This window comes from Syngnathus scovelli, chromosome 6, assembly GCF_024217435.2.
Source record: "Syngnathus scovelli strain Florida chromosome 6, RoL_Ssco_1.2, whole genome shotgun sequence".
In the NCBI taxonomy this organism is placed as follows: domain Eukaryota; kingdom Metazoa; phylum Chordata; class Actinopteri; order Syngnathiformes; family Syngnathidae; genus Syngnathus; species Syngnathus scovelli.
This window is the reverse complement of record NC_090852.1, coordinates 18824623-18851302: the sequence shown is the minus strand read 5'-3', so window position 1 is coordinate 18851302 and position 26680 is coordinate 18824623. Positions and strand designations below refer to the sequence as shown.

The following is a 26680-nucleotide window of genomic DNA, read 5'->3' as shown; positions in this document are numbered from 1 at the left end:
AAGTCAAGGAAACATCATCTTCTCTGCACTCCTTGCTTCCCTCCTGGAGGGCTGCATTAGCCCACGGTGGGGATTTAACTAATGAGCCTCGCTTCTCTCCACTGAGGCCATCCCAAGACGGCCTTTCTCCGACCGACAATTGGTTCCAAAGGGTACAAATGCGGCCGCGTAGCCCGACTGTCCGACACATTATGAGATAATAAAATAGATAGACGAGATGCAGCGGAGGAGCAATATTTCAGTTTGTTTGCGGTTTGCAAATGTGGACGAAGATGTGGGAGTCAAATTCGACCATTATTACCAATTTGTGTAATATTTATGGCGTGTTTTAGACAATGTTCCTTGATCAAGTTAATCGTGTTTTTTTTTTTTATGCCACAGTGGCGGTGAACTTCTTTTTACACTTGCATCAGTGCAACATGTTCAAATATTACACCTCATAAAGGTTTTACGACAAAGCCAGTTTGACCCTGCAATAGATTTATTCTCTTTCCATGACTTCCTTTAGGAAAAAATGTTTCCCCAATACAAATCCACACAAATCAGGGGTTGAGCACGGTCCAGGAACCAACTGTGAGGTTCCACAGTGTTAACACAAAGTCGGGATTTTTATTCCGTTCAGAGCCATCATTATTATGCGTTCCAAAATATACAAATATCAGTGATTCAATTCATAAAAAAAAAAAATGGTCGGTTGTTTTTTTTTTATTGTACCCAATAATTTGAAAAATCAACTGAGTAAATTATATATAAGGGGGGGAAAAAGCGACCTCAAGTCATCATCAAATCATCCAGTAAAAAAATCACTGTTGGCTTAAACTGCTTATGACATTTACGTCATAAATTCTCTCAAGATCTCCCATATTTCTGCGACGCGGACAATTCCGCCAACGTGAACAGCTGACAAAGAGTTTATCACAGCGGATTAAGTGCTACTTTTCAAGGTGTTCTTTTTTTTTTTTTTTTCCACTACTCCATTTTTTAGCAGCCCACCTCAGAGAAGAGGGGCGGGGCAAGAGGAAAATCTCTTTCAAAATCCCGCTCGACGCCTCGAGGCCGACGTGACAACTTGTCAAACGGTAAACCAGGTGAGCATTTACGCAGGTGGCGAATAAAAAGTGGCGCCCGGCCAAGCTGTCCAACGTTCATTACCTGTTGTCGTCAGAAAGGGGAAAAAAAAAAACTTTATGTAACGACTAATTCATTCGTCAGCGTTGTCGTCATCTCTGAGCAACCGCGCTGAACTGTCGCCCGGGGTGTGTCCGTGTCTTTAAATAATGCCTTCTCAATAGCGGCTGTTTTTTGTATTCATGGCAACCGATAATAAACAAAACCTTGCACTCTGACTCATCAGTCACCGTTTCAAAAAGCCGAATACGTCAAACCACGACGGCGAGTGTTTAGAAGAAGCGTTCAGTGATCCGGAAAGGGAAGTCGAAAAAGTAAAATCTGCTCACTTATGAGGCACGGGCTCATTTGCGTGAATATCACCCTCGGTTGTTAATTCTCAGAGGTTTCCGGGGCGATATAAATCATTACGACAGAAACTCCTCGGAGAGGCCGCGCCGGTCACGCACCTTTTGGGCCAAAATGTATTTGATTTCATTTGTGCGGCGCATAACAAGCTCACTTGATGTCAAATTTAACCCCTTGTTGAGATCATTTGCATTCCAGCTCATTTGCACTCTCCCGCTAAGCAAAACGCTTGTTGGGGAGGGGGGGGGGGATCGCAAGCCGGGGGCGATAAATGAGATCAGGTGATTTATTGCGTGCCTCTTAAATGTCATTTACGAAGAAGCAAAGACGTACGAGCGGGCAACGTGGACTGAGCTCATTTCGATGCTCGAGGTGAGCCGTGCCGGGATGCAGGAGGAGGATGCGCATTGTGGCGGAGCCATTGTTCTTCCGCTAATCCTAACTCGGCTTCTCGAACCGACCGGCGCTGCGGCTTTTAAAAAGCAGCAACCCGTTTAATTCTCTACTTTGGGGCGCCATTGTTTTTTTTTTGCCGCACTCATAAATAAAACAGGGGTAGAAATAGCGATTGAATATGAAGCATGTCTGTAGAAATGCATTGTGACTTGCAAACAAGAGGGTGCCTGACAACACACACACAACACACACACACTTCCCGCAGCTCGCTTCGGACTGGCTCGCGTCGTCTGCCAGGAGATGTGCAGTGGCAGAGATACGACTGTGGTGCTGAAGAGCACATCAAAGACCGAGGGGGGAGGGGGCGAGGGGGGGGTTCTGTGAGAGGTCCGCTTTACCTTTGAACATAGAATAGGATTGGAGAGTGTGCCAGCTCTCTGCAGGCAAGGCTCAGGCTGATCAGAGGCTGCCCGGCACGGCGAATGTGGCAGCGGCGGCGGGCATAAACACTGGCGCCCTAGTCGCTTTCAAAGCAGCCCTCTACCCAACGTTGATAGCCGACAAGCAGACCCAACGCGCCGCAAACACTCGGAGCTCAGGAGGAGGACTCGAGTTGCTCCTTCATACTGCATTTGACGCTAGTTTGAGGAGAGTGTATATGTGTGCTGAGCAATTGTGAAAAACAATTGTTATTACAGGAGTCCTGTTAATTGTTCTGCAGTTGAGAGTTTGAACTGGGCCGCAGCTGAAGCCTGGAAGATAAAAACAGGATGGAGGTGTTGGGGAGGGGGGGGGGGGTACTAATGCTTCACCACTGCCACTGGACTGTAAAACACAGATGGGACCCTGTCGCGTGGCTTGCTGAGCAGAATGAAAAATGCCCCTTATCAAAAATGATTTGATCACAAAGTCTCCCATGTTATCTTAATTATTCCTTTTCATCACAACAACTTGGATCAATTAGTTGCCTTGCAAGCCCTGAGCCAAACGCCACGAGCACTGAATTATCATTTAACTGCATTTAACTGTAGACAAAAATGTTCCGGAGCTTCTTTTTTCAGAATACGTAGCAAGGTTGAACAGGATCCAGTGGTCACTTATTGGTTTTGATTTTTACAAAATATTAGAATACCGGAATACTGATTTTGGTTGTATTCTAAATTTTAAGACCTTTATAGACAAACTGTGAACCCCAAAAGTAAAGTCTAAGCAAGTCTCATCATTTCTGCTCAACGTTGATGTTTTCATCATCTTTTTTTCTTCGTCAAATTATCTCCCAAAACATGCGTGGGCAAAGAAGCCTTTACAAGCCCAAAGCATTATCAGGTTAAGCAGAAGAAAGCCACGAGTTGGCAGTTTGCTTGCCTTGCGTGTAATCTCTGCCCCCATATCAACGTAACAAATTTCATGTGGACAAAAAAAGAGAGGGGGGGAAAAAAACAGAAGTGGGGGGGGGTTGTACTGGCAGAGGGCGCACCAATTAAACAGATAATTATGTAAATGTAGCCTTTACTTAGTCAGCGAGTGGGCAGTAGACACAGCCAGCACTTTCTAAGGGGCAAAGAGCAAACCCACAATCACACGAGAGATTCTAGTCAGGCTACGTTTTCATTTACACGCACCTTGTCAGTTTTGATTATCCGAAACATGAACTTAAAATCAAAGGCTGCGAAAAAAGGAGAAACCCTTTGCTTATTTGGCAGTGTACAAAAAAATTAACTGAGCCTTTTGGTACTTGAAGCTAACTATAGGATGTCGTCGTTGTCAACTAGCTTAAGCTAAGCTAAGCTAAGCGAAGCTAGTTGATGGAAAGCTAGCCGGTACACAGATGTTTTAATTTCGGCCTTTAGTTGCGTGATTTAAGTACCAGTGCCATTTTGTCTGACCACTTGTCATGGTCCAAAGAAGACCAAAAACAAAGCAAAACTGTTGACAGGTGCCAGTGCAAGTTTATTAAGAAAGAGGGACTCATTAGTATTGGACGTAGCGCTCTTTTTTTTTTCTAAAGATTTCGCCTGCCAAATTGTGCCGCTAAGAGCCATTCAAGATGCGCACCACAACAAAATGCTAATGGCAAACACAAAGCGGTGCGCTGACAGGATTTCGATAAAGGGATTGTTAACAGTCAGTCCGTGTGTGTCTGAGGGAAGCGAGGGAAGTAAGGATGGCTGCCCGAGCGCTCTAATCCTCATTGCCTATCTGTACACGGAGACGAAAGCAGACCCCCGGAAGGTTTGCTAGCTTGCATGTGCTTGACCACATCTCAGCCGCTTTGATGAGAAGCGGCGGCCGCTTGGCAAGGTGAACAAGCGGCTCGACTCGGGTTGAAACTTTTATAAAGTTGCCAGCGTGGAGGCCCGGAGACAGGGGGGTCAGCTTCTGATCTAAGCGTGGAACCCCCTTCCTGAGATGGACCCCAGCTGTTGGTGACACAGCGAGGTCCACCTCGAGTCTGACATATTTGGGTTGGAGAGCGGCCGGTCAGAACAGTCCGTCTACACGACGGCCGCAACAGAGGCTGACGTCGGAAAACTAGCTTTTCCGACTTCGGCTCGTGGATAATGTTAGAATAACACAAATGTTAAAACGCTGACGGTAACTTGGAAATAGCGTGGATCATTACAGGACGTTTTTTTTCCCCCCTAAGACCAGTTTATTCTGTCAGTTTCTTTTTTTTCCCCCCTTCCAGATGCATCCGTCAGGATCCGACCTGGTGATTGATTATAAAACAGTTTCTGGGATTCGTGAGTCATGTGTGTCTGTAACGGAATAATGAATGCGCTCCCCCCCCCCCCCCCCCTCCATTATTCTAATCATCCTTTTAGAGAGCAAAGCTAAAACCGTAAAGTAACAAACCATCAGATCTTAAAAACCATGTGATGGACGGACTTACGTCAATAAACAAAAATGTTTCAAATTGGTGGCCATTTTAGTTTAAACTCCCATTAAAGGGATTTGGGTGGTAAAATAAAAGTTTTACCTTTGCAAAATATATTTTAAATAAACAAATTTATATATATAAATGTATAATATAATATATAAATTTATAATTTATATTTATACATTTATAAAGAGCTCCAATACATTTGAACAATTAAAATAATAATATAAAACGACTTGAAGTTCTTGATGCCTCGACTTTTGGCTTTTTTCAAAAATTCTCATTCAAAATGTTTCTTGTCAAATTCATTCAAATCCATTATGCCAGCATATTAAAGGCAAAAAAAAAAATCACAGAAGCAATTCTTTCTCACGCAATCAGCGCGGCACATTTAGCCCAGCGCCCGACAAATCCAAAAGTCTGCTACCTTTTGCTAAAAGTGCGCCGCACGACAATCACGGCGGCGCAGACAAAAAGTTAGCTGCATTAATTGGCGCGCCTCGTATCCACAGGCAATCTGCGGCAAGACACCAATTACACAGAGTTTTAAAGTGTCTAATTGAGGCCCTTCAGTCTGAATATGTTATTGCTTGCCAGCTCTGATTCAAGGATGAAGACAACACGCTCCAACTGCTGCTGCTTCTGCTTCTGCTTCTGCTGCTGCTTACTCTTCAAGGGATATGTGATGATGTTAAGAGGATGGATGCTCAGCCTTTTTTGCTTCGCCGTCCTTCCACTGAACCGGCGTGCCTTGGGGTGATAATCCTTATTTTGTTGCATTGGCTTATTACAATGCCAGTAGTCATTTTTTTTTTTTTTTTTGCATTTAACCACGGGGGCCTTTGCCTTGTGATGTGAGAACGAGACGCTCCACAGGGGGTGAGTATCACACAGTGGCCTCTAACATATTCCCCAAAAAAATGCATTCTTGGAAAAGAATTTAAGTATTGAAATCTTATTTTATCTGCCCATAATATGTAATCATAAATAAATAAAATAATATATAATGGAAAGTGTGACACAGACCTATGTTCGGGTCACAGTGATGTTCATGAGCAGAAAAAAATTTTTTGAAAAAAATTAAAAATACAGCCACCATACTCTCATTAGGAAGCCCATGTTGGAGAACATAAATAATGCAACGTACTTAGAACAGTGGCCAGCGTCTTTGCACCCACCAGTGTTTTTGATCTCGTCAAGTTTAGCTCACTTTTCCTGCTTTTTTTTTTTTCGGAGACGTTTAACTAAGCAAGTTCCGGCAAATGCACATGTGGTGGTGGTGGAGGGGGGGGGTTGTCACGGGGCAGTCGCTGGCATTTGATGGGGATAAATATGGGATCGTTTGAAGAGGAACCCAAAAGACTGTAACACTTGAACTGGGGAAGAGCGGCTAATGAGAACCCGACCCCCCCCTCCCCCTCCGTTTCCATCTTTGGCATCATAAACATTTTTCCAACCTCCCCATGGAAAAAGCATTCTGAGAATTCTCACTTCATTTTCTTGTGCTAAACTTCATCTCATTACTAGAAAGAGTCCAAAGCTTCTTTAAAGTTCTGGTGAGGGGTGGGAATATTAGAAGAAATATCAAATGAACCACAAATAAGGCATTTTAATGTATAAAATGAGCTGCTGCAAAGAGATAACACACAACAAGTGCAACTTTTACAGAGGAATTGATTTTGATTCGAGCCACCGCAACACCTAGCAAAGTCGCTAAGTGCCGCTAACTCCAAAACAATATAAAATGGAGGCTGGGGGGGGGGGGGTTACTCGAGTTCTTGAGAGTTTATTTGAAGTTCGGGAGTTATTCAAATGGATGCCCTCAATACATGTAATAAATGTTTTTCACTCAGTGGAGACATTTCAGTCCCTTCATTCAAAGTAATTAGTCAATAGAAACATTCTGCGCTTTTAAATTGGAATTCATGTAATATATGCATGCTGGTATGATTCATTTTATGAAATAATTTAATCGTCAGAATTCCTATAGGTTTGTTTTGATAGTTGTTTACAGTCCGACCCTCGGGGTGTAGAGTTAAACTTATTTCGGATTTGGTGAAAGGGAAATGCGCTCGGCCGAGGTGTAAAATCCAGCAAATATTCTCATGACAAAAAGAAAAATGCTCTGGTTTAAAAAAGTGAGATGCTATGCTGTCCAAATTAATTAATTAATCGGCAACAAAACGATTATCAAATTAACTGCCATTTTTCAATGTATTAATGATTTTCCAAATGATTTCAGGTACTCAATAATAATAATAAAAATGATCTAGTAATAAGTTATTTATTTATTGAATTTTTTTTTTTTTTTTTTACTGAAGTTCAGAGCAGCTCGGCACTGGCCAAAATTAAAAATAATTAGTCTTTGGTGAGACCATGGGTTGTTCTTCTGAGTCACTAGATGAGATAGCTGACTGTTCTAGCCACAGAGGAGTACAAAGAGAAAGGAGGTGCGCACTTAAAAAAAGGTCACAAAAAAAGGTGACGGAAACAATAATGAAGTCATTGAGACATTGGCTTCCTCCTTTCTTTTCAATCTATTTATTTATTTATTTTCCCCCCAAACCCCGTTTAAAAATGACGACGGGAGCTTATCGAGTTAATTTAACGATGCTTATCCCGAGCACACGCCCATCGGATGACAAGCCGCATCATCAGCAAGAAAGATAAGAGCATCTTCAAGCACACTGGGGAGATCTTATCAAGTGGAGATGATGAGGAAAGTTCATCAAAAATGCCAAGTACTCATCCAAGAAACTCAATTACAGTAAACAAAAAAAAAATAGTGCTTAATTTGTTGCCAGCAGATAATCAAACGGGATTGAGCTGATAAAAGTGATTTGGGGGGGAAAAAAAATAAAATAAATCAAATGTATTGTGGCAGTGAGAGCGAGCCAAGTTGACTAAGTCCTCCCTAAAGCAACACATTAGGATATTTGATACTCTCATCCTGGCCCTTTTCAAAGACATGAAGGTAAAAAAAATTAAATAAAACTCAAAAAAATTATATATAAATTAAAAATAAAAGTTAGCGGCTACAAAAATGATATACATGACAACGGCATTTCATCATGTGTTGTACTAGCTCCCAGACACTCAGCTCAGGACCCAGAGGAGCTTCTGTATCTCCATGATAAACTCATCTGGCATGATTTATTAACTAGTGAATCACTCTTTGCTCCCGCACACACACACACACACCGCCTGTGTGTGTGTGTGTACTGCTCCGCAACTTCTCGGGAACAGTAAGCCTTTCCACAGGGACAGTCAAAGTCATTAGCACCTCCAAACTTCCTCCATGCTAATTTTTGCTTTGATATACTTGCTAGCTCATTTAAAGCTGACTTCACAGTGCTGATGCTTCAAACTTTCACCACCCATTACAACTTCTTTGCAAAAAAAAAAAAAAAGTCACGACAAATTGCGCAAACCCTTAACGCGTTTTAACTCAAATTAATATTTTAGGCTTTTTTTAAAAATCACGACTGGCTCCACTTTGAACTCATCCATCATGCTGTTATCTTGGTTGACCTTGAGGAGGTTCAAACTCAGGCAGCTGCCTTTTTTTTTTTGTGGCGCGCTGATGCCGGTCTCAAGCGGCCGTTCGCTCGGCTGGCACCGGACCGCACAAAGAATGCTGGCACGGCTTCCTCCTGCGAGCCTCCATCTGCCACAAGTCCGACCGAGGGGCTACTTTTTATTTTAGGCCATCTATTCACATTCAGACCCCTCCCCTCCCGGTGGATCCGTCGCCCACGTCCCACTTAGCCCTCACGTCCACTTTTCAAAAACGTAAACTCGGGGTCCCGAGGCGACGCGAGGCCGCGCTCCATGAAGTGGACTGGAAACATCCGTGTCCTTTTTCCAAACTTGACTATCCTTCACTGTCAGGTGAAGGATAGTCGCGTTGTGCTCGACTGGCCAGAGGAGCAGCTTTGCTCCTCACTTACGCAGCACTTTGAAGAAGAGAAAAAAAAAAATGTCGGATGTCTGAGAGACATTTTTTTTTAAATTAAGAATTCCAGACTGCTTAATGATAAATAGTAACGCTCTGCCATCAGCTATTTGCTATCAATGTTTCCCGCAGCTATTTAGCGAGGAAGTTTTCGTGACTTGAAAACAACACGCAGAGTTCACGACCGTACCGTTTGTTCTCGCATAAATCGTGTTCAACTTCCCGATGACTACACAAGTCATCCGTGTCACGACATCATTTGTCTAACACGGGGTTTGAAAAAGATAGAGACATACTATCCACGTTACTTTCTTACATTTCATCATTGCGGCTTTTTCCTAACCGCCGTCCGAGCGCGGAGGAGTTATGGAGTGAATGATTCCCGAGGCGATAATCTGGAAATGTCTGTAAAAAGTATTGGTCTCCCGCTCCATTGCATCTCAATAGATGAAAAGTCCACCTGGCAAAAAAGGAGCGAGGCTACTTTGTTTTTTTTTTTTTTCTCTGGAGGGTGGGCGGGCGTCTCATCAAGCACAGGTTAGTGGTTTAACCTCTGGCTCCCCGGAGAGCACTCAACTAAACCCCCTTACTGCTCATAGTTGGCACGGAAATAAATCTACGGCGTAATTGCTTTGACTTTTACCGCCAAATGTCCCTTTTAAAACAAATTTTCCACATTTTTAACCGCCGTTTGTTGACGTACATTTAAAATACGGCCTTGGTATAATTTATAAATGTTGATGCATTTTTTTTCCGTTTTGGAGATTACGAAAAAGCTGCCCGTTGCTTGAAGTTAAAAAAGACCAGTTTTAGTGACTTTCAATTGTTTTACAATTACTCCCCGGAGTGCGCATACATCACGGGTAGCTCGGAATGGAAAGGAATGGAGATTAATAAATCATAAGGCAAACTCGTCTTTCTTCGCCAGTCACCTTTTTTGTTGTAGCTAACGCCCCGATTCCCAGCGGGGCCCGGGTACGGGGAGGCATGTAAGAGAGAACGGCGACAAACGGGTGTCGCAAACCTCGCCGGGGCCCCGCGGCTCCTCGCGAAGCCTCGCCGACTCTGTCCTATCAAAGCGGGTTGGGGGACCTCGCCGCGGTTCCTCGCTAGTCCCACGCCGCGCACACTAAACGGCCGCTGGGAAAAACACTCCAGGTGCTCATTGACTTGCATGAGAGCCGCCTTTGGTTTCTCACGCCGGCGCATAAGAAAGACCGATGAGCCGCTATTGATCTATTGTAGTAAATTATTTTTCTCATGCGCAAAGACGAGCACGTAATAAGCAAGGCCTAACCTCGGCCATTATCCTCATCGATCGGAACTATTGTCAGACTGGAAAATAACAGCGGGGTGAAGGGTTTCCAATGCGCTTGTTGACAATGGCGGCCTGCTAGCCCCCCCCCCCCCTCGAGTGCCGTTAGCCGCCTAGCGTAAGTGAGACGCGGTTTGCTTTCAAGGACACTTGGCTTCCCAAGGTACTTGTTGAAGAGAAGGAATATTATTAACCCCAGTGGCACGCACTTCCATTTCTTGATATTTGGCGGGCAGAAGCGTCAAAGCATTACATTAGCACATTTCTTTGAATGGCCCAACCTAATTTGACTTTGGGAAAATTGCTCCGTGGAAGGTCAAAACAATGCCACAACAATGGCGGAAATAGGTCATTGTAAAAATAACTAGACGGGGGAAGAAAACTTCAACGATACGTGCTGTTCTTTTTTTTTTTTTTTTTTTTATACTCCAAAGACCAACAGGAGCCAAAGTGCCATGACCGGAAACTTGTCAGAGTATAAAAAAGGTAACTTGTTGAGATAAAATTAGCTAGAAAAGTTGATGGGAGATATTTCGGAAGCTGGAGTTGAAATCATTTTTTTTTTTACTCTTGAGGATTCTGAAGTCAAGTTTGTCGTCAAGGTAAACTCACCAAGTACTGACTATATTCCAGTTACTGTACTTCATTTAGATAATTTAGCAGAATATTGGGACCAGAAGAAAGGTCACACAATGACCAAATGGACGGAAATCCTCAGGGAAATATAACCGGCTACGACAATGTCCGCCGTAATATGCCCTTTAAACTTTGAAAGATGTTTTTGAACAAGTGGGCCTGAGGGGGTGCTCAAATAAAGGTGAAATGTTTCTCCACACTGTGGAGAAATGTTCTTCACACAGGATATAATGGGCTCACATTTCAGCAGAATTAAGAATATTTTTGGGCCATTTCCTGAAAGTGGAACTAAACGCAAAATCAACTTCTGAAAGAGAGCCACAAAAAAAAAATATATATATATAGATGCATCAAACTAGTATAGCGCCATCTACTGCTGAGGAGGACTTGGTCAATGTCTTAACAGTAAATCAAAACATTTAGACACTAGGAAATAAAACTCTATCCACATTGATTTTTCTCCATTGACACTGAAAACAGATAAGCAATGCTTTTCTCATCAAAGCGACTCAAAGCTGAAACACATGTGGCATTTTCCAGCTTCCACCGTGGAATAACTAATAGAGAGAGAAGTGCTGCTGGAAGCAGAGACGAGCGAGCAGGTGGGCTTTTTTTACTCTTGTCTTGTCACTATAGGACATGGCACTATGACAAAATTCTGTCTTCCAACCTAAATGACACAAGACTCTGAAGCTCCCCTATAATTAACCCTGGCTGCACTCCAGAACAGGTAGTGGAGGAGAGCCGGAGCAGCGACTGCCAGCTTGTCTGGCACTCGCCATCCATCCAACCCCCCCAAAACCTGGAGATGATCCTACACGGGAGACACTTTGACACTCTCCACCGCGTACACGGAGGACTTAGGCAATCCGCCGCCAATAAACCCATCTGTGGAACTCATTATTGGATCGCCGCTAAACACTCAAGCATGAGCATGCACAATGAAACTAAGCTATGGCGATATTCTGAAATGCTGATACTGGCTCGTTTGACTTTTTTTTTTTTTTTTGCCTTTTACTCCAAATCAACTGGCAAAGCGAAATATTGTACAACATTTTTTTTTTTGTTAGCATGACAGCTAACTATATCACTCCCACGGTATTGGGATGAGCGATAACTTTCCAGGTACTATCATCTCAGTCATTGTTGGCTAAAGAGAATCCTTAAGCCTCTGGGTTGTTTGCAGTTTGACCAGGTGCTTGGCACATGTAAACTACGCGTCGGTCTGCCAAGAAGTGTTGGCTAGCGCACAAGACTGCATACATCTTCTCTTGCACTCTGCTCACAAAATGTGCTTGTCAACAAGCCGCATTCCCCGTTCGAATACAAAACTGTGGATGTCAAGGAGATCTCATGTAGCGTGTCACCGCTACTTGCGAAGATAAATCTATATTTGTTCGTGCAACCGTATAGATAAAAAAATAAATGAAACCAGGAAGCCCGATGTTGTGTTTATTTTTAAGGTTGCCCCTGGATGTGTTTGAACTTCCTTACAAGAAGACGCATTCATTAATATTTCAATGCAAATTAAAAGTTGGAGAAGAGCCGAGCTTTTTTTTTATGCCTCTCCGAGTTTTGTTGAATGTAGTTTTGACGACTCGAATGTCAAGCACCAATGCTAACGATTAGCTTTTGTGCTGAGCTGGCTATATTTCACTTTTTCTTCTTCTTGTCATTGCCTCCCCCATGGCCCCCTCAGTGAAAAAAAAAACCTAGCTCCGCCAGTGGCTTCAAACCAATTGTTATTGGAGATTTTTCATAAAGTAAACCGCTACATATGCAAATGAGAAAAAATAATATCAATGTGTACGTGGCTGACAAAACCTGAGTTGCTGTTAAAGGTCAAATAATATCGAAATGTACAAAAGAGTAGAACCGGGTGGCCATGTGCGAATCAGCTGGGCACAAAATATCCTTCTGTTGCTTCTGTCACCTCTTGGTACCTTCACGCTTTGTGCATATATCAGGGAGGGGAGGGGGGGAGCAGGGGCAGAGGAGCCGGGATAAATTAGCCAAACCACTTAGGTGATTTCTACTAAAATTAGCAGTGCTGCCTGTGGGCTCCATCAATTCTGAACTTGCTCAAACTCTGACAAGCACGGGGGAACTTTTTCCCCCCGGCCCAACAATCTAGGAGCCCCGTCTGTCTGCTTCGCTCCCCTTCTTCCTTGCACCGTATCCGCCCGCCGCTCTTGCTTCCAATTAAAGCTCTACACTACTCTACATGATCAGTACACGCCAAGGAATTATATTCCTTTCATTCCATGTAAAATAGTAGCTGTAAAAAGAAAAGGTTTGCAATTTTTTTTTTTTACACGCCATTCATTCCAAATGTTGCCCTTTAAAAAATGCAGCAAAAATAGCAAATGCCCTATATAATGTTGCTGACATACTGTTTGTGAAACATTTATTTACACTCCGGGCTTTGGGCTTCCCCACTTGGCTGACTCGTCAGTCGACCTCAACTGACAGGTGGCCACCCTCAAGTTAGATGTTAGCAGAGCATGTTGCTTTGGGTGGCCACAAACCGACTCTTCCTGCGCAATATCATGACTTCAGCATTTTACGATTGAAGGTTTGGAAATAGAAGTGGAGAAGAAAGTGTGTAAACATTATTTTTGAATAGAAATCTTAAAAAAAAATAAAAGCATAGATAGATGATCAAATCAGCAGCATAGCAGGCAGATGGAAATGTTTTATAAGAGGAAATGACCAAGCATGCAAGCCCATTTCTTGAATCATTTAATGAAGATAATATGAGGTCCGCAAATGCAACCACTGTGACTTGCCTACACACACAAACAGAACAAAAGTGGCAGATTTTTATTTATTTATTTATTTATTTATTTTAATTTTTTTAATTTTATTTTACGTATTTATTTATTTATTATTTATTTATTTTCCTAAAATGGCAAATTTTGAATCATGACTTTGGGAGATTACCTTTTCCCTCAACAGACATTTTTCTAATTAACAGGAATAGCCTTCCAATTAAAATGTCACAACTCCGAAAAAGAAAATCATGAGATAAAATTGCCAGTCACAGCACGCCGGTAATGTTTCCTGACAAATACTAAAATGAACACAGCCGCATTGTTTGTAAATTAGTCGCTTTATTTGTATTATATGTCAATTCTTTATTTGGACCCGACTGATCCTCTGTTTGATGCTTCGAGAATCTTAGACAAAGAGGTCAGATCAAATTAAAACCATTTGATCACGCCGCTGCACAACAACTCAGCCAGCTGTTTTTTTTTTTTTTTTTTCCTTCTTCCCCCCACCTCGCTCGCTATTACGCAACTACGAACATCTGTTACTTCACCGGCGACATGATGTGCAGCCTAACAAAACACTTAAAGCAGATTTTTTATTTTTTTTTGGAAGTGGAATCCAATCTCGGAAGCATCGACGTTGTTCAAATGGATGATCTCCCAAGTGGTTCAATAAAAAAAAAAAAGAAAAGGGAATTAATTTGGGTGTCGAGAATTGTCCAAATGTATGCAGTGTTCTCTTTTGGGAAGGTCTAGCCGGGACATTTTTCAGGGAATTGGATCTCATTCTTTATTGGGCTCCTGCGCCGCCATTGTTTTTAATTGACAAGGTGCTCCATATCAAATTCACCATTTTGCCCTATGGCCTACTTTCCAGTTAGGGGAAGCGGAAAGTTTTTTAAAAAGGAGATTTTCAAGGGCAAGTCCAACTTGTGAAGAGACTGAAGAGCGTGGCGAGGATTAAAAAAAAAATTGCTCCTGCTGGGATGAACGGAGCAAGCGGCAGAGGTTAAGGGCGCCAATCAAGAAAGTAAAGGCTTTAATATTGTTGGGCGTTTTTAGCTACAATATGTTATTAAAATAAGGAAAATGGCGACGACCTGCAGTCAACCAGCTAAAGAATGCTCGATCAAAAATTTCTACTCTCATTAAAATATTTTTATAAAACAGATCATGTATACCACATATGTCAGAGTTACGGCCCGCGAATTGATTATCTATGGCCCCCTGGATGATATTGAATGACTATTAGAACCGGCCCGTAGGCCACAGCCGCCCGCTGGTGTTTTGCACGCACCAACACTACATTTCCCACAATGCAACGGTAGCCCGCGATGTCCCTGCAGCTCGCACAAGCGGCTTCATTATTCATCAGTAGTCAGAGCAGAGTTCAACTTTCTGATACCCCCCTCCTCAAAAATGGCTAAACGTAAGGTGGACGCTGAGAACAGGGGGTTTCACGCCAGGTGGAAGGCAGAGTACACATGTTTACGGAGGTAAGAGGCAAACCTGTGTGTCTTCTGTGTGGAGAAAATGCGGCTGTAATGAAAGAATTAAATTTAAGAAGGCACTATCAAACGTCTAAGAAACACACAGACCAAGACAAGAATATGGAATATGAACAAAAGCTACAGAAGGTGGAAGAATTAAAACGAGGCCTTAAGTCCAGACAGGCTATGTTCACGTATGCTAAATCACAAAGCGAGGCTGCTGCCAAGGCTAGCTTTATTGTGGCAAAAGATATCGCCAAATCAGCCCGGCCCTTTGCAGAAGGAGAGTTGATCAAAAACGGGTTTTTTGGCTCTTAGCCTCAGAGCCTAACCCCGAACATTGATGAACTTGTACAAACAATGAGACACCTCTAAGTATCAGGCTCAGCCTCAGAGAACAGTAACGTATTTTCCGTTTTTTAATTCGGTTACATTTTTACATTTGTTTCTACAAGACGTGATTTTTCTTTGAAGAAAGTATTGTTTTGTCTGTGTGCCGTAAATTTTTGAATTTTATTTATTTATATTTATTTTTCAGTTGAATGGACCAAGGGAAAATTGCAGATAAGAGCCATGAGAAAGAATACAACTGATTTGATTATTTTTTTTATTTTACGATTTGAAAGCAATGATCGGTAGATCATAGAGCAGCACAATAATACATTTTCAGTTTATAATGCATGCACTTTTACTTATGCATTTATGTTGATATTAAGAAACACATTTTGTTTTTAAAACAATTGAATTTTTTGCTGTTTGGCTGTTGAAAATGTTTTCCCTTGAAGTTACTGACAGAGCCATAACAAAATATTGCCATATTCATTTAATCATTAAATAATGTACACTGTGTTAGGTCTTAGTTCAAAAGGCTATGTGCAATCATTCCGATATATTTTAATAAACATTGAACCAGTCCGGCCCTCGGCTTGTAGCAAATTTGTTTTTTTGGCCCTCGGTGTGTTTGACTTGGACATCCCTGATGTATACTCTCAAATGTATTTGGGATAAATATGCAGTAGACGCCAAAGACTAAAAATAGAATATGAAAATCGGAGTCGTTGCTAGAGTCATGGCAGTTGGTTGTTTGTTTTGAAATGCACGAGGAATATAAACCCAGTTGGGTTCAGAGGTCAGCAAACTCATGGAAGTTGAAAGCAAAACATGCTGCGTCAGCATTTAGCTGTTATGCTGCATGCAAATGACAAAAGCTGTTTTCTTCTCGACTCCATTTTCCCCCAAATTCTTGACTTTGCTTTGAAAGGTCTTAAATGATTTTTTGATATGTTGTTTTGTAGCTACTTGAAGCACATTATCTTGAAATGCACAAGATAAATAAAGCTGCCTTGCCTTGAGCGCTGTTGATGTGCCCTTGAGCCCTACCCACACTAAACTACGGACACACAATCACCCGTCGAGCATGAGGTTTTATTATTTCGAGCATGAAAGAATGCATTTTTTTTAAAACAGCTCCAAAAAAAATACTTATTAGTAAATAATCCGCATCTATTTGAAAGAGAAACAAATGACAGACGTTTCAGCCCCCTGGCGTAGCACCACGCGGGCAGGAGAGTAAAGGCGGGCAAGCCTGCTCAACGAATGCCCGGCCAAGTTGAGCTGGAGGGAAGTAAAAAGACCCTCTCCCTCAAACGGGCCCGCCGGCTTTCAAAGAAGCAGCCATTAGTGGGAGCTCATCAAGCACCGTCGGGGGGCCCGCCCGTTCCCCGAGCTACGATTCCGACTAGCGAGATGAGCCCCGGACCCAGTGGTGTTTCCGAAAGGAGAGCGGCCCGACGAGCAATTCCCAGCCCAACTGTCATTGTTGGCGCTCAATCCAAAGCCTTGAAGCGCATAATCTGTGCTCACATTGAGCACTCAGGTTCTCTCTCGCGCTCATCTCTCGCCTACTATTGTGGTGTCTCGCGACGTTCCTTCCATTGTCGAGCTAAAAAAAAAAAAAAAGGATCTGCATCTTGAACCGATTGTCGACATATGCTCTGTCTTAATAGATGATAAATTCCTTGCGTATTTAGACACAAGTCGTTTGTTAGACCAGAACTGAAATCCAGTTTTTGTTGAGTTAGCTGACAGCCATTTTTTAAAATCATTTTTGATTGCAGAATCCAGAATTGATTCAAATTTGTCTTAATCATGTCAGGTTTTTGATTTACGGAATTACAATCTTCTTTAGAAAATATAAAATAAATATGTAGATAAGATACATGCTTTGAAAACTGCCTGAAATTAAAAACTTTCAACAGTATCTCTGTGGTTACAAGGTTAGGGGAAAGACCAGTAGTAGCCATCTTAAATCTATGCTAGCTTTCAATTTGCAGATGTTGATAGTACAGAAGCCAGCGGGGTCCGAGATGGCGCTGTGGAGGCCCCACCGGCGGCGGCCATGGCTTCCCATGACAGAGCGATAATGTCACGGCGGTCCAGGTGAGCGAAAAACGGCAGTCCGCTTGACGCTCAGTCGGCGGCTTTAATTGGCTAAAACAAAGTCATTTGAGAGCAGTATGAAGGGCGCGAGGGGGTAAATGACGGGACAGAAGGTCACCGCTTCTCTTTTACTCCTCTGCGCGACATCCAGCGACACCCCCAGCATGTGCTACGGTTAATACGGAGATCTATTATGCACCAGCCTTTCGCCATCTGCTCACACACACGGACTGAGCGTCTGCACGGCCAACCTTGTTATTGAATAACAAAGACGGAATTTGTTCTCTCGCGCTACACGGCTATCTACGGCTAGCCGGAGCGGCGTGTTTTCAATCATGTGGATCATAAGACACTCAAGAGTGATGGAAAATGATGTAACGGGGCAAATTGTCCGTAACTGCGACGGGGAGAGGGAATTCTCATTTCTTGTGACCTGTGCGTGACCGGCGACAAGTCTAAGGGTGTCACTCGGGATACAAATGGAGGGAGAGCTAATTATTAGGAACAGCGGTCGGTATGATACAGTTTTACATCATGCCGAACAACCAATCAAAGCAAGGTTGCCTTCACAAAAGATTTGATTTTGTTGTTAACTATATATACTATGTATTATGCACACTGGGGGCAAAATGGGCTGTTGAAGTTACTTGTCATCGTTTTCAGATATAATTTTAAGTATACGATACGCGCCATTAAAAAATATACAACTGGATCCAAAGGATTTTATTTGGTGCAACCTCTTGACAAAATAAAATGGAATATATTTGGCTGAAACAGGGGAATTTTTTTTTTTTTTTTATTTAATTGAATTTATTTATTTATTTAATTGAATTTATTTATTTACCTATTTATTTATGTATTTATTTATTTATTTATGTATTTATTTATTTATTTATTTGAGTGATGCTCAAATACCACTGATTAAATAAAATCTGCACAAAAAAGTGTCAATAAAAAAAAAAAAAAAAAACAGGCCATAATAAGAGGACTGTTGACAGTTTTCCGATAGCAAGACAACGTTTCATTACCGCTTGCTAACTGTGTGTAGTGTGGCATGTGTTCAAGCGTGTTCGGTTTGTCTTCATCTGAGTGCACCTGTGTTAAACAACCCCCCCCATAGTGCCGAGAGGGCTCACTCCGATGCCACGGGGGGGTTATCGGGATCATCTCGGAATATGGCCCCGGAAAAATTTGCATTGAGTGAGGGAACGCTTCGCCTCCTCAGTTCATCCGTGTTGTTTGCAACCCCCTACAGGAGAAATTGCGCCTTATCAGTCTGGCCGGGGACAACGCCATCAATCTCTCCTGTCCACCTTCCCCGGCTCGGAATCAAATCAGCTCGGGGGTAACACGTCGACGCTGATGATGACATGTAGACGAGATAGCCATCTCGTAAATGTTGCTGTGTTTTCTGAAGCGTCGAGTGTTTATCTTTCGACACGCTCAAGTCAAGTCGGTTACCTCGTGGCCTAAAAGGGTACGATGTCAAAGACTATCTATTATGGAATCATCATATTGTACTGATTACAAAACAAATAGAGAAACATAACGAGATCTTTGATCATCACTGAAAATCAAATCAATCGGCTATTTTCAGAATCGATTCATCAACTGCAGCAGCTCAAATTGTCCAAATCCAGCCTCTCATTTGTAACTATTCTCAGATTTTTAAAATACTCCATGAAAGCAGACATCTGTTTTCACTTTTGGAAAACAATGAGCAAGATTTTTTGGCGCATTTTCTGACTTGTTACGGACCACCCGAGTAACCGAATCAATTTATGTGACAGAGCATCGCAAGAATCACCATTGATCACTTTTTACGCAATGGTGCTGCAGACTTCACAGCCTGAGACTTCATCGAGGAATAAAACCAAACTTGTCTTCTTGAATCACCTTTTTTTCCACAATGTTACAATTTCACAATCCTACGCTTGATAAGAACAACGTCTGCGAGATACGGCGCCGTCTCTCTTGTGTGCCTATTTCTGTCTGTCACGTAAAAATAGGCTTTTAACAACCCCCGCGCGGGCGCAGTTAATTATTGCCTCTTAAGTACGGCATTAGTCAGATAAAGCTGCAAATAGTGATTGATCAGATGAAGGATATTTGTCAGCGAGAGGGAGCGGGGACGGTGACTCTTTCTTTCAATCACTGTCAGAAAGCAGCATGGCGACTCGGCGGAGTGCCGTGGCGCTGCCGTACCGCCGGCTGGGTGGGCCTCCGAACACGATCAATCGGCGAGCTCAGTGCAAATAATCACGTGACTTATTTGGATTCAAAGCTGCTTTCTAAAAGGGACAGAATTGTTTTTGACGGCGATTGCGAAACAAGCGACCGGTTACGTTTATTATTGTCTTAGTTCCCCAAAAAAAGGGATTGATTTTGAAAAACTATTTTCAATTCTGTGATTTTTTTTTCCCCTGAGCCTCAATATTGCAATTGAATATGCTGTTATTTTTTTGCAAGCAAAAAATAAATATGTATTAAAAGTCAAATAAATAGCCAAATAATTGTTTTGGTCTTATAAGTTGGGCGTATGTTATGCTAATAATTGGAGTTACTTGTGTGCTCAGTCTAATTAATTAAATTAGATATATAACTAATAAAAATTAGATTTTACTGCATTATTAATATCATTAAATATATAATTAAAATGTAATTTTACTGCATTTTAATGTGAATTTGAATTCAAGTTCAGCCCTACAGACTATAACATAATATTATTGATTTCATATGAAATGTTAAATTATGAAACAAACAAAATCTCTTTTCCTAAAAACGAATAATTAATAATCCATCAATCTTTTTTAATCAGATTTATGCACACAGGATTAACAGTTGATTATTGCCATTGTTTAACTCACCACATAAATGCTGCAGATTAAAAAAAAAAAAAAAGTGACCAAACTCACCAGATTTTAATCAAAGCTGAAAATAGTAGCTGATTGTAATCGGCACTCAAAAGTCACCAGGGGTGTTTGAAGAGCCCGTCAAGCCTGCGAGTGGAGCTAATTCGATTAAGTGGCGCCAGTACCTGGAGGGGACGGATCCGTATCGCTTCCCTTTTTTATTTATGAGATTAAGTCGCGCCTGTTATTCCAATATAAGACATCAAGCCAAGAGAAACGACACTGATTTTCAAGTTGCTTTATCTCCTAAAGTTTTTTTTTTGTTTATTGTGGGTGATTAACAAAGTTTGCTCATTAATAGCATCAAATCGCCTGTATAGAAAATGACAATGGTGAGCTCGTCTTGGCTGCAATAAAATTCAGTCATGCGGACACAAACGAAGAATAGCATCTCAGTAAGACGCTGTCGTATTTAGATCATGAAAACATGCCTGTGAGTATTGCGGTAATATCTGTCCACATGTGCTGCTCCACCTTTTGTGCTCAAATATGCGTAAAGTGTCATAAAATCGCTAAATGTTAGCTCGTCAATGATATTTTCCTATATGTGTTAGCATTAAGCTAGCAGGGCAAAGTTGTTTTGCTTACAGTCTATAAAGTTATACACAACTGAAGTTGTTGTATTATATTTATGTTGCCAGCAAACTTGGCAAATTGCTTTTCATTGTGAATTGAACTGATTTCATCGACACCATACAGCACATGTGTCAAGTGTGCGCAAACAAAATATGAATGACAGCTTATATCTTTACAAAAGGGCCTCACGGTATGTGCGAGTGTTTTACAGCCTCCGTGAGCATGGTAAAGTTTCTGCGGTTTGACTCACGACGGCGCCGAGTCCACATGACACACATGACATGATGCAGAACATGTGTGCGCGACCACACGATGGCTAGATAGCGCTCGCCACGCGTCCCGAGCGAGCGCCGGCATTTGGAGCTTGACAAGCTACATGCTAGGGAGGCTTGAAGATATGAAAGATCTCTCCCGGCACTTTTTTTTTATTTTTTATTTCACAGCAGGGAGAGGCCCATGTTGTGTCAGAGGGATGCCAACCAGAACCCGGGTCACACATTAAATTTAGACGCCTTTAACATAATCCAATAATGCATCTGGAGTATTTCCGGTCATTACTATTCAGACTTTTTTTTTCCTCCCATCATCTTCTGTAAAATGGGCCATAGATCTGAGCTGTCATTCATCACTGGAGAATTGGCATCAAATCTGGTGTCTATCAGCAGTCAAATGTTGCTCGCCAGCCCCAGTTTGAAGCCGCTGGTGGTTCAAACTCCAAAATAAACTGGCCCACATTACGACAACTTTTAGAGTAAGTTTGATGAGCAACTTTGACCAAAGTTTTAATGGCAGCGCACCCAATGTTAGCGATCAAATCATTTTCTTCAACAATTGCAAAATCAAAGGTTTCACCTGAGTCCGATTTTTCAAAATCTGGTTAAGGGTCAGAAACATTTAGTTCAATCCATCAAGGCTTTTATTCCCAACAGTGCAAGCTTAACAAAGCCAATAATTGCAACGCCACTTGAAAATAGTTGTACGCGTGGGTCATTAATTTGTCATTTCCTGCCTGGTGTTTCCTGCGCCGTGTAAACGTCTCGCAACATGTCAGCCTAAATTAACTCTGACACCTACAACACTTAAATAAAGTGGCCGTGCTGATTAAAAGCATATGGAGTCGTGGAAGTCACATTATGGATTTTAGAATTGACCTTTGAAGGGAGTGGCTGGGATTTGTGAACTGGCTTTTCTTTGGAGAGAGAGAGAAAAAAAAAAGAAATAAAAGTTTGAAAGACAGCATTCGTGTGGCTGCTACATGTAAGACTGTTGTAAATGTAAAAAAAAAAATTAATAATCTAATTGTGCATTATTTTAGCATATAACCTAGAAGACCAAAACATTTATGGAAATAAAATCTTATTGTAATACAGATGAATTTATTGCTTATATTTGTTGAGCACCTTGAAAAAAATTTTTAATTTCAATATAAGGACAAAATCATAAAATTTGTAGTCCTACAGATTTGTAATTTGACATGTTTATGTTCTCTGCCAGTAATTTAGTGCAGCATGAGAAGGGCGTAATCGACACCAACAAAACAACAATTTGACCTTTAAAAAAAAAAAAAAAAAAAGCTCAACATCTAAAAGCTGTTCACAACACGTGTTTACGCCAAGCCACCATCGAAAAGCTATGAAAATCGATCATTTTGATCAAGGCGATGCTCTGTTTCATTAAGGATGCAGAAGATAATAAACCATGCGGTTGTGGGAGAAGAAGCGTGTGGGAGCTGAGGCGCACTCAGTCATTCGTGAAACATAATCAGGCAACTAAAATTGACCAAAACAACATCCTGTATCCAAAATAGCTTTTTTAATGATCCAATTTGCTCTGTATAATCACGTGGTTTAACATGCGAGATGTTACATTAGCAAGAGCTCGATTCTGATGTGACAATGTGTTTTTTCATTGTTAGAAAGTATTAGCACATTTTGAATAATATAAACAATATTGGGGGGGGGGGGCAGTTTTTTTTTTTTAAGTCAGGGGTGTCAAATTTATTTTTGTCACGGGCCTCATCGTAGTCATAGTATCGGCTAGACTAATAAAAACTTTAAATATTTTAAAAATATGAATGGCAATAAAAATTGCTAGCAATATTTCCATTTAAAATAAATGAAAACATTTGTTATTTTAGTATTGACATATGAATTTGATGCACAATTTGTTTTTACGGCCCACATAAAATGACGTGGCGGGCCGTATCTGGCCCCCGGGTCTTGAGTTTGACACCAGTGTTTTAAGGGATCATCCAAAAATCAAATCATTAAGCTTCACCCTGTCAAGATTTTTGAATACGATCATCGATTAGCAAGTTCAGTAAAATATGATAACCGATGGACCAATCGATCCAATATAACAACTTTTTAATTTACTGTACTTTTTTATTTACTGTACAATCCACTCAGCGGTCCAACATTTTACAAACGCTTCTTTATATTCACATTATATATTCATTTCCATACGGTACGCTAGCTAACAATGTGTTTATTTGTTATAGAACAGCACTACAAGTTTGAATCGAGTTTAAATCCAGCATTAAATTCTGTATGCATTCCTATTAAAAATGAGAAAAGCCATGCAAATTAATCGTAAAACTTCATGAATGCAAAATAGCAGCCAAATCTAAATTTGTGTCTTCAAACAGATGCAGGAAGAGAGAACAGAGCGCGCCGAGCACATTTCATTCTGATGTCACATCCTTCTTAGATAAGCACTCCTCCGCTCAAATGCAAATTGACCTTTGAAATCCATAAGACGAGAATACCTTATTTTCCCTCCACAGGAGCCGTGCCAAAGTCTAAACTGGGACCAGATGTCAGTGCCCACACAGCGAGCGGAGAGAAAGGCATTTTGTCAGGTGAGCTCACAGATGTGAGCTGGACTGTTTCAAAAAAGTAACAAGTGCGCGATACATCAAATGTCATATCGTTTCTTACACGGGAGAAATGAAATTCTATATTGACGCTATAGACAGATGCCGACACCTGAATCATTTTCTGGCGGGAACTCAGTGAATTTGAGAAGTGAAGCGCTTGCTCGGTTAAGTGGTGTGAAAGCTCCGAGGCGTCTCAGAGGTCTCGGTAAAGAAAAAAAAAAATTAATTTATTTGAAAAATATTTTTTGCTTGGCTGCACCGCGTCCGCTGAGAAGCGAGGACAACAAAATAAATGCTGCCACCACGAGAGCTGAGATCTCTCATTTCACAGTCCAAAAATAAAACTACTGGATGAAAAGTCTGGCAATGTTAAGAGGAGCTGATTTTATTTTCAATCAGCCGCTAAGCTGTAACGTCAGGTTTGATTTGTTTTCGACGAGCAAATCACTTAACGTTACTTGTAAAAACTTCACAGACCTCTGAAATTAAGAATATGTTGAGGGACTTTTTGAATAAAATGATATCAATATTATTCTTGTAGTCGCTGACTGTAGAACGATTGTGTGACGATTATAAATATTAGGGATGTCCGATACCACTTTAGACAGACCGATACCATTACGAGTATTCACGCTAAAATTCCGTTCAACACGATAACAAAAACTATGAGCAAAGCCTTTTCTTCCTCATGCAGTTTAACCAATATAGCGCCCACTAATGGCGAGGTGGACTTCATGTCACATTTTGTTTCGTCTTAGGTATCGGCAGCTGGTATACGCAGCCTCCAAGAGGCCTCGATACTTTCAAGAAGTCCAGAATCAGCCTGGTACCTGGTATGAGTACTCAGTCATCCCTAACAAATATTAAAATTAAAAAAATCACTATTAGATGATGTAAAACCACAGCCTACACCACAAGAGCTCTGTTAGGCAACCACAACTTAACTTTTTAGAACACTTAGTGTATTCATAATAAAATTCCCTAATAATTTGTAAATTAAAGCATGACGACAACCAAGGCAGAAAATGACAAGTCTTCCCCGTTTTTCGTCCCCAGATCAACACCCCTGGCATAAATCAAGTATCGGTTCTCAGTATCGGTGCGTTCTAAATTTAAATTATTTGAATTTGTACAACAGTCACAACGTTCTAACTGCAAATGAACATTTCTTCAGCTTGGCTGCTTCCCAACCCAAACGATGCTTCTTTTTCACACCAATACATGTTCTACTTTGTGTCTGCAAAGCTCCATTTAAGAGGCTATTGATTAGGTTCCAGTGACACAACAACAACAGATTGCCATTACAGCGATCAAATTTGCAGACAGCCACTTAAAGATCCTTTGAGATGTGCTGCGAATCAATCGCCCACTCTTTCCACTAAATCTTCAAGGCTGTGTAGCATTGAAAAAAAAAAAAAAACACCTTTTGATTGACCAGGCTCCTCATTCAAGTGCTTTTTGAGCCAAACAATCAATTCAAATAATCTTTTGCAATGTATTTCACTTAATAGCCGTGATGCCAATTTTGAAATATAAAAAGTTGAGAGACTTTTCTCTTGTTATATTCAAACTAAACAGCAGAACGACGACTCATTGAAAGCAGGAGGGGTTAAACATGCGTCTGCTTTTTCTTTCTCCCTACTCAGCATTACATAACAGGCAAGAGGCGTTTCTTTTTCCCTGTCGTTCCTTCTCTTTCCCAGACACTATTTAATCGGGTGCATAAAATAGGGTGGTGGGGGGTGAATGTGGGTCAGCAGGTTAGGAGACTCTCTCCGTCAGACTCGTGAAGAGAAGGAGAAAGGGAAAAAAAATCAATCAAAGCTTCCCAACTACCTGCTTTTGCCCCGCTATTACATAAGAGCAGTCAGCCGTGCCAAGCCACAAGTCACACACTTTCCCCCCCTCCCTTTTTTCGGTCCTGTGTAAATACAAGAGATTTTCTTTCGCCAAACATTAGCTCCAAAAAGTGGCCCGTAAAGTGGTGAGAAAAGGAAAATATCTGCGATTTCTGTGATGATTTCTAACCCTCAGCTTGTGCGCCGAGCTGTGTTTATGGCTAAACCTGTTACATAACCAGCTCACATTCCACATTCCCCATATCACACTCTAAATATACACGGCAGGAAGACCAGGGCGCGCGCGCCGTGTACACAAAACACCGTAAAATGAATTAATTGTTCTTCTGCACCACTTCGTTCTATTGTGTCAAAAAAAAAAAAAAAATCTTTTCAACTTGGACGAGGCGAGGAATACAGAGGGGGTGTGGTTAAATTGACTGTACAACACTGACAGATCCGAACGAGACAAATAATGCGCACGCTCTTTTTTTCTTTTTTTTTAAATGAAAGGCCCAATGTGAACGGGTTTCCATGCCGGTGCGTAAAAGACAACCAAATCCAGCTGCCGGTCGCTCGCCCCTTTATTACGCACAGTGAGATGTCATTTCAGTCACACGTTGAATCGCAACCCACGTCCACGCGAAGCTCGATCGATAAACGGCTCCACAGTTTACAAACTTTTGACACCCCGCTCGGATCGCATTTACCGGGGCATAAAAATAATGAAAATATAACCGGTTAAACATGTGACTGATCGTGTCAGATCTGATTTGAGCTGTCATGAATGAACGCTGTTAACGCGTGACAAAGAAATAATAAACCGCTGCGCCCACTCGACTGAAAGCAGCTTCATGCTGATACACTGTGCAGTTATTTCACCGGAGCTATTTGATTTATTTGGAAGTTTCACGGCCACCCCCCAAAAACGCTCGTCACATTTCTCCACAGCCTCACTCACCTCTATTGGTGCTCGAGCAGGTTTGCCTTCGAACCGGGGCTGGATGGTCCGCTTTCCGGAGCGTCTCCAGGCTTACCGGGCTTTCCCTGGCCGGGGTAGCCGGCTCCGAGGCGCTGTTGCCCGGGTCGCTCGCTGGATCAGGCGGGGACTCCATGT

The 26680-nt window shown here is 41.7% G+C and overlaps 1 protein-coding gene across 1 annotated transcript in view; it reads right to left on the bottom strand.

The window, feature by feature from the left end:
- The window catches only part of roraa (RAR-related orphan receptor A, paralog a), a 138461-nt gene extending 111783 nt beyond the window's left edge, over nucleotides 1-26678 (bottom strand). Inside the window, exon 1 of the mRNA XM_049724100.2 lies at nucleotides 26525-26678. Within this exon, the coding sequence (XP_049580057.1) occupies nucleotides 26525-26678 (154 nt within the window). The remainder of the gene's footprint in view (nucleotides 1-26524) is intronic.
- Nucleotides 26679-26680: the final 2 nt, after the last annotated feature.